At 48.2% G+C, this 9,696-nt stretch overlaps 1 protein-coding gene across 1 annotated transcript in view; it reads right to left on the bottom strand.

The window, feature by feature from the left end:
- Positions 1-303: 303 nt before the first annotated feature.
- Positions 304-9,696, bottom strand: part of pparab (peroxisome proliferator-activated receptor alpha b) — a 35,319-nt gene continuing 25,926 nt past the window's right edge. Inside the window, exons 4-7 of the mRNA XM_035427651.1 lie at positions 7,889-8,027; positions 4,430-4,632; positions 1,265-1,718; positions 304-631 (exon numbers count right to left, since the gene is read on the bottom strand). Coding sequence (XP_035283542.1) covers positions 387-631; positions 1,265-1,718; positions 4,430-4,632; positions 7,889-8,027 — 1,041 coding nt within the window. The 3' untranslated portion in view covers positions 304-386. The remainder of the gene's footprint in view (positions 632-1,264; positions 1,719-4,429; positions 4,633-7,888; positions 8,028-9,696) is intronic.

The following is a 9,696-nucleotide window of genomic DNA, read 5'->3' as shown; positions in this document are numbered from 1 at the left end:
TGATCTGTCTCTACTGTGCGAACCGGATTAGAATCCGGTGCCAGGCGGGCTGTGCCCGGCGCTGGGAGAACCCTGGCACTGGTGCCAGTCAGAGTCCGTAAGGAAGAGCCGGCCATTTTCCCTGTATGAGGCTGACACCAACTCCTGAGGGGAAGATCAGTTAATTTCCTCATTTCCCATCTTCCCTTCAGCACTCTGATCTGCAGCAGGCCCATCCACAGCAGGCCCAACCCCAAGGCTAACCACACCACCATAGATGCAGAGCAGTCTGCTCAGCCTCCCATGTGGAGGTCTTGCGCATGTCCTTGTGAGTGAGCCCCCTATGGGCCCGGAGGTCACAGTGCATTTCCGTGCGGGTTCTCCTTCTCCTCCTTCCCCCGCCCATCTCAGTACATGTCCCTGTAGATCTCCTGCAGGAGCGGGTGGAGGGAGGTGTCCTCAGTCTTCTTGATCTCCTGCACCAGCTGGGCGTGCTCCGTCACCAGCTGCCTTAGGTCGGCCAGTTTCTGCAGGAGCCTGGGGAACAGGAAGGAGTCGTCCGGGTGGTTCGCCAGCAGGTGGAGCTGGAGGACCTGCACGATGTTCTCCTGCATGCGCTCGATGTACGGCACGTTCACCAGGCCCGGCCGGTCTACGACAAAGACGGTGGAACAAGTCACAAGAACAAGACAGTTACAATGCAATCTAATGGAGAATGGTGTCCACAAGATCTAGTCAGTTTGTAACCGTGTATGTTAATTTACGACACTGTGTTGAAGTCAAACAATGTTAATATACGAATACTAAATTAATTCTCAAGAAGCATACAGGCATTAAGCAAAACAATTATTTTGACATAGTAAAGAGACACGTTCATTTTAATGCTAACAAAATGGAGCAGATTATCTGTGTGCTCTTAGGCAGGCAGTTCCCCCAACACTGGTCATGGAGAGTTACATAATTCTACTGGGATCCCCAACACTGGTCATGGAGAGTCACATAGTTCTACTGGGATCCCCAACACTGGTCATGGAGAGTCACATAGTTCTACTGGGATCCCCAGCACCGGTCCTGGAGAGTCACATGGTTCTGCTGGGATCCCCAACAGAGTCAGAGTGTTCTGCCGGGGTCCCCAACCATTTAAACTGCACTTTCACTGATGAATTAAATGCTACACTTGAGTGAAAACCAGCAGACCCTACAGCTCTCCAGGACCAGGTTTGGGCACTTCAGCAGACCCTAAAAAAAGCCCCTCATGAGGCCACGCCCTCCACCCCCCCCATACCTCCGCAGCAGATGATGGCGGCTACGAAGAGCGCCAGGTCGCTGTCGTCCAGCTCCAGGGCGTTGAACTTCATGGCGAACTGGAACTTGGGCTCCATCATGTCGCTGAAGGGCCGCCGCAGGCTCTTCAGGAACTCGCGGGTGATGAAGCCGTTGCCGTAGGCGACCAGCAGCCCGTCCTTGTTCATGCTGGAGGCCAGCATGGCGAACATGGCCTCGTAGACGCCGTACTTGAGCAGGGTCACCTGGTCGTTGAGGTCCAGCTCGGAGAAGCCCGGCACCGACTTGGCGAACTCGGTCAGCTCGGTGACCGTCTCCACGGAGGTGCACTGGCAGCAGTGGAAGAGCCGGACCTCGGCCTCCCGGTTCTGCAGGCCCCCCGCCGTCCCCACCATCTTGGCCACCAGCGTCTGCTCGGCCAGCTGGAGGGTGTCCATGTCGTGGATGACGAAGGGCTGCCAAGAGCCAGAGGAGACTGTTTCAGGATCAGTGCATTCATTGACAAATATGGGCACTGATTCTAACAATGGCCAAGGGAGACTGATCCAGGATCAGTTCATCAATGAACATGTCCATAGATACAAGGGCTGCCAGGGGCCAAAGAAGATCAATACTGTTCTTAATTACCTGGAGTCTGTAGAACTCTAATAAACACATTAATGGTGATTATTAGCACAAATCACCTTTTATACTTTGTGGCATGAAAAATTACATTTTTAGAAACAGAAATCACCAAGCAAATCTAGCAAATTCAATTAGTTTTTCACTGATATTTCCATATCTACTTTAGAGTAGCAGAGCAGGTCCATTCGCTTATGCTGAATGCTCAGATTATAACCCCCTTTTAATTATAACGACGTTCAATTAAAGCTGTGGTCAAGCAGAAGCAGCCCGGGGGGGGGAGTGCGTGTCCCGGTAGCCAGAGTTTTCATGCAGGTTTATTACCGGGGGGAAGGAAAACAATGACGGACCGAGCGGCGGAGCTCCTGGCCTGGAGTGACCGCAGCGAGACAGGAAACGGGGATCGTCCCGGGCCATAAATTACACCGAATACATTCTGTTCTTTTTTTAGGGGTGGAGGGGGACCATAAATCAGAAATATCCCATCCCACAAAGATAGAGGGTGGGGGTGGGGGTGGTGATTCAGACTATAAAAATACGCTACGATCACCACTTTCCCGTTTTCTCTCTGTGAGTGCTTTGGCACGCAACACCTAGTTAAAACAATGAAATGGTTCACTTCAGCATTGATACATAAATACATAAATATACACTGTAATACATAAATATAGACCACAAACGTTTACCGGCCTTTTATAGTTCTTTTTGTGGATATTTCATACTGCGCCCGCACGCTCAGGAGCGCAGGCTCGCAGCCTGTACTGTAAACAACTGTGCACACACTCACGCCTCCACAGTCTAACACAGGCAGCCAAGTACCACTGAGATATCAGAGCACGCCAAGTCAGCATATTCACGCATAAGCTCACACACACATGCACACTCATGCACAGACACACACACACATTCAAACTCACACACACACACTCACAAATACACACACAAACAAATGCAAGGGCGCACACACAAACACACACATGCAAAACTCACGTACATGCTCACACAAATTTAAGCTCACACTCACGCACACAGATTCAAACACACACACTTGCACACACACACACAAATGCATGCACACACACACACACACAGACACACACACACGCGCACACACAGACTTGTGCAAACAAATCCACACATACACATGCACATTCACAGACATAAATGCATGCACATGCACACAATACATAAACAAATGTTTTGGCAGCCAACATGCATGCTCTGTAAAATTTGTTAAATTGCTCTTTTGTATAAAATAAGTCACTATCACACAAATATTGGCCAGTGGTCGTTGAGATAGAAGATCTGTTTCGGTTTGTGGTATTTCACGTCACATGACCTTGTTTTCCTTCATGCAGTCAAGCAGAAGAGAGGAAACAGGAAGAGAGAGCAGTGAAATACTGTAGCCCCTGGGACTCTGCTGCACAGACTCAAATGAATCCTTTCAGTTCAATTAATTAAACCTGACCAGAGGCCCTACTGTAGAATGACAGGCAGAAAAGAGCTAGACGTGTGTGTGTGTGTGTGTGTGTGTGTGCGCATGTGTCTGAGGCCAAAGATGCCCTGAAAATGCTTTCTCTGCTCAGCCTAAAATCAACAGTAGCATCTGAATTGGTAATTAACTGCTGTACTATAAGCCATGTGTGGCCAACCATTATAAATGAACAGGAGTAATCTGTGCTGGTCATGGCTCTGAGTTTATATTGCCAGGATTGGTACTGCCAGCCCTAGAACCTCAAGAGACCAGTTATAGCACCTCAGGAGACCAGTTCCAGCTCCTCCAGGAAACAGATCCAGAACCTCAGGGACCAGTTATACTGCCGCCAGGGGACCAGTTCTAACTTTGTAAACATAACGTAGGGTGGACAAGCCAGGTGAGCCGTCTAGGGACAGGATCAGATGGGCCAAACAGGTATCTGAAATACTTTATCTTTAGAAGCTGGTAAAATCTGAAAACACTCCAATAACACACCCCAGAAAAGTTTAAATGAAGCACGGATACTATGACAACGAAAAAAGATTATGTGATAGAAGAATTCCTAAATGTACAAATTGGTTATATGACAGAGGAATCCCTCATCCTTAATCATCTTACGGGAAGCGATGCGTTCCCATGAGCATTTAAAGAGATTGTTCATGCAACACTGGGAGAGCGTGACAAATGATGGCCCCCGCTTTGTAAGTATTATGGAACAGACTGTATGAAATATCTTTTTTCCCTCCATATGGCAGATATGGTTTCTTCGTCCTTATGCTTCCTAACCATCTGTGAATCGTCCTGGACTTGGAAGTGCGCTACACGTATAAATCTCCGATCGTTCACACACATGCACGCAGACACACAGACATGCAGACACACACACAACAAACTCAGGAGACCATTCAGTGCACACACACACACACACAACAACAAGCTCAGGAGACCATGCACGCAAGCACATACACACTCAACATTCACACGTGTGCGCACACGTGCACACACATACACACACACGCACACGCACACGCACACACACAAAGGTGCAGAACGTTCCAGGAGGCTCACCGGATTGCTGGTCTTGCCGGACAGTATGCTTCGCGCTTTGGACTTGTTCATGTTGAAGTTCTTCAGGTAGGAGTCGTAGATCTGCTTGGCCAGCGTCTTCTGATCGGCCACCCGGGGGTTCTCCTCCTCCCCCTTCTCCCCCGTGAGAATCTCCGCCTTCAGCTTCAGCTTCTCCGACTGGGGCATCCGCCCGAAACGGATCGCTACGGGGGGGCGGCAGAGGTCAGGTCCCGGGGGTAACCCCCACAGACACACGCCACTCACCGTCAGCCCCAGTATTGTGTGTGAAAGTGAGCTGGGAGTGAATTTCAATTCAGACAACTCAAGAAATTACTAAAATTAATTAATTTCATTTTTGAAATCCACATACATGGAATATTATGGACATTTTTTTTTTTCGATTCATGAATTGAGCACCGGTTCTTTTCATCTGCTGTTTTTCCACAGAGGAGTTCCAGCGGTGCTAAAACAGCCCCGTCCCTCTCAGACGGCTTAACCCAGAGCCTAACCGATTAGGCCCGCTACACAATGAACCCATCCACCCTGAGATACAGCACCTGCACACTGACACATCACTACAGCAACACACTGATACAGCACCTGCACACTGACACATCACTACAGCAACACACTGATACAGCACCTGCACACTGACACATCACTACAGAAACACACTGATACAGCACCTGCACACTGACACATCAATACATCAACACACTGATACAGCACCTGCACAGACACATCACTACAGCAACACACTGATACAGCACCTGCACACTGACACATCACTACAGCAACACACTGATACAGCACCTGCACACTGACACATCACTACAGCAACACACTGATACAGCACCCGCACACTGCCACATCACCACAGCAACACACTGATACAGCACCTGCACACTGACACATCACTACAGCAACACACTGATACAGCACCTGCACACTGACACATCACTACAGAAACACACTGATACAGCACCTGCACACTGACACATCACTACAGAAACACACTGATACAGCACCTGCACACTGACACATCACTACAGCAACACACTGATACAGCACCTGCACACTGACACATCACTACAGCAACACACTGATACAGCACCTGCACACTGACACATCACTACAGCAACACAATGATACAGCACCTGCACACCGACACATCACTACAGAAACACACTGATACAGCACCTGCACACTGACACATCACTACAGAAACACACTGATACAGCACCTGCACACTGACACATCACTACAGCAACACAATGATACAGCACCTGCACACCGACACATCACTACAGAAACACACTGATACAGCACCTGCACACTGACACATCACTACAGAAACACACTGATACAGCACCTGCACACTGACACATCACTACAGAAACACACTGATATAGCACCTGCACACTGACACATCACTACAGCAACACACTGATACAGCACCTGCACACTGACACATCACTACAGAAACACACTGATACAGCACCTGCACACTGACACATCACTACAGCAACACACTGATACAGCACCTGCACACTGACACATCACTACAGCAACACACTGATACAGCACCTGCACACTGACACATCACTACAGCAACACACTGATACAGCACCTGCACACTGACACATCACTACAGAAACACACTGATACAGCACCTGCACACTGACACATCACTACAGAAACACACTGATACAGCACCTGCACACTGACACATCTCTACAGCAACACACTGATACAGCACCTGCACACTGACACATCACTACAGAAACACACTGATACAGCACCTGCACACTGACACATCACTACAGAAACACACTGATACAGCACCTGCACACTGACACATCACTACAGAAACACACTGATACAGCACCTGCACACTGACACATCACTACAGAAACACACTGATACAGCACCTGCACACTGACACATCACTACAGCAACACACTGATACAGCACCTGCACACTGACACATCACCACAGCAACACACTGATACAGCACCTGCACACTGACACATCACCACAGCAACACACTGATACAGCACCTGCACACTGACACATCACCACAGCAACACACTGATACAGCCTTATGCTTACGTTTCCCACTCTACTGGAAGTGTGTTCACGCACCTTTCCATTTATTAAAAAAAAGACAAGCTATTCTCTCACTTTGTTTTGCAGGGCTTGTGGCTCGTGCCTCTAAGATGGCACGGGCTTGACTGCAGTTCCATCTTCCATCTCAAGCTGCAGTGCTAACTCTCCAGCCATGTGAATGGGCCCTTGTGTAAGCCCAATTTGGCTAAGAAGAGCTGAATTGCTTAAAGTGTAAAACTGCGCACTGTGATGGACAGGTGACTGTCTGCGCCCCTCCCGTATTTTGGGTAAAGATGACTAGGGTGCATTCCTCTGGGCGGAGCTATTGCTGGCTGGGGTAGGGGGGTGGGGTTGGGGGGAGCTGGAGCATATCATTACAAGTGGAACGGGCTTCTGAACGTGACAGGTCATTGAGTTTGCCTACTGCTCGGAAAGATGACCTTCTCCCCCGTGCACCCAGCTCCCCTACTGACAGATGTCAGCTGACAGTGGCTGTGACCTCCTATGTTACAGCAAGGTATAAATACAACGGGTCACATGACCAGCAGATCGGCGGGGGTCATCTGTAATCCTCCTAAGATGGGGGTGAGCGGGTTCGACTGCCGTCACCCGACCACAGACCACCTCCAAAAAAATCTCCTTTCTGTTATCCGCAGAGTAACTGGATCCAGAATCAATAAGAACAGAGCTCTGTATTCAGAAAGGCCCTGAGGCTCGCTTTAGCGTCAACACTGACCGCAGTGAGAAAAGCAAAAGCAGTGTAAACACTGTTCAAACAGAAAAGAATGGGTGTTACTCTATTATTCACACCTACATTCATAAAGAAAAGCTAATATGAGTGTGAAATATGACTTACAATTTTATATCCATCCATTCCTTATCTAACCCGCTTATTCCTGGTCAGGGTGGGTCGCAGGGGGTGCTGGAGCCTATCCCAGCATGCATTGAGCAAGAGGCAGGAATACACCCTGGACACGTCACCAATCCATTGCAGGGCACACAGACCATCCACTTACCATTCACTCACACACTTATACCTAGGGGCAATTTAGACTCTCCAATGAACCAAACCTGCATGTCTTTGGACTGTGGGAGGACACCGGACTACACGGAGGAAGCCCACATGAACTTGGGAGAACATGCAAATTCCACGAAGAAAGGCTGCAACTTTATAACTTTTTTTATTCTTATTAAAAAGGCAGCTATTCTAACTTCCCAGAGAAACTTGTCAGTGTTAGTTTCCCAGTCATCTCCGTTTGCTACTGGTTTTGTTGCTAATCCTAATTTACCCACGAGTAAAAGTTCTTCCCATTGGCTGGGACTGGGTTCCGCCGGCCGGGATTGGCTCACCGTTGTGGGACATGCCCACTGACAGGCACTTCTGGAAGCGGCAGTACTGGCACTTATTGCGATTCTTCTTCTGGATCTTGCAGCTGCGTTCGCACTTCTCGTATTCCAGTTTCAGCCGGATTGTCCTCCTGAAGAAGCCCTGCAGGTGGAACCAGATCATACTGAGACACAGTGTGAGAGTACAGGAACCACATCTAAAGAGTTACATATTTAACCCCTTTGCAGAGCAGGTTTTTGGAATGTTTTTTCAAACCTTTCAGTGTTCTAGAACTCTGTTGCTTTCATTTACCAGTAGTGATTGTGACATCCGCATTAGAATGTTCAGTTAAGAACATTCCCACACATATTTGTGATCTTGCACCTTAGAGGGTTAAATGACACACTAAACCCAGATCTAAGGGGGGGGAATCATATAGATGGTGAAAGAAACACTGGCCTTGCAACAGCTTTAGGTTTAACCAGGAGCACAGAAAGTGCTGCCAGGTTATGGTGGTCACAACCACATACAGAACATTCAAGCTGAACAGGCTATGCCAACGCTGTCAGCTCATCACAGTCCCTCCTACCCCGCTGTACAACAGCTCCCATAAACGCACGGGACCCGCAGAGCGGCAAAAAAGAACAAGGTGTCATTACTGCGGGTGCGTCAGACCAGTCTGCGAAACGCGGATCATGTGAGCGGAAACACGCTACGCATCCATTTTTCCACCCCGCCGCAGAACAGCGGCATTCTGGGAAAAGAACATAAGCGGGGTCGCTGTAAACGAGAGCGTGTGATGATAGCCAGCTGGGAAGAACAGAAAAACATGAGGGGGGGGGAGGGTGAAGAGGGAAAACTGAAGAACATATTTAGCTGTCGACATGCTGGGGCCTTTTCCATTGTTATGAAAGACAGGTTAGCGCAAGAATCCTTGCAATTACAGCTACAAGGTCACTGACCCACTAAGCTGATATGCTCAGTCATAAACCTGGAGTAAAGTCACTGTTCAGTATGTGAGGAGTTAGGTTAAAGTAAGGACACTTCAGTATGTGTGGAGTTAGGTTAAAGTAAGGACACTGTTCAGTATGTTTGGAGTAAGGTTAAAGTAAGGACACTGTTCAGTATGTGTGGAGTAAGGTTAAAGTAAGGAAACTGCTCAGTATGTGTGGAGTAAGGTTAAAGTAAGGTCAGTATGTGTCAAGTAAGGTTATAGTAAAAACACTACTCTGTGTGTCTGGAGTATGGTTATTGTAAAGATACAGTTCTGTGTGTTTTAGCAAAGAGGCCCCCGCTCAGGGCCTGATAAAGAATAAAATGTGATTGGGCACTTGTTGATGACATCAGCAATCACATTGCCAGTTCTATTTACTCCCAGAGGTCACCACAGAGGAGGCATGAAGTGGCATCATGTGAGCAAAAGTGTGGAGCTACTGTACAGTGTGTGTGTGTGTGTGCCTGTGCCTGTGCCTGTGTGTGTGTGTGAGTGTGTGTGTACATGTTGACTTTATCATGGACTGCTAAGAGCCCGGATATCTTGCAAAGATAACAATACAGTAGAACTGCTCCAGGGATTCGTACATTACATGGGTCTCCGGATACACAGAGGCATTAGACAGACACACTGACAGTTTCATTCACACACACACACACACACAGTATTATACACACACACACACACATACACACAGTATTATTCACATGCACATACACACACAGTATTAATGATATGACCATGTGCGGTGCAGTCCTCAAGCCATATACAAGTCCCCCTACGTGGCTGTGGGTTCAATTCCCCCACTACGGCACCTTCTGAGCTTTGATTGATCTC

Source organism: Anguilla anguilla, chromosome 7, assembly GCF_013347855.1.
Source record: "Anguilla anguilla isolate fAngAng1 chromosome 7, fAngAng1.pri, whole genome shotgun sequence".
NCBI lineage: Eukaryota > Metazoa > Chordata > Actinopteri > Anguilliformes > Anguillidae > Anguilla > Anguilla anguilla.
This window is presented reverse-complemented; position numbering and strand designations above follow the sequence as displayed.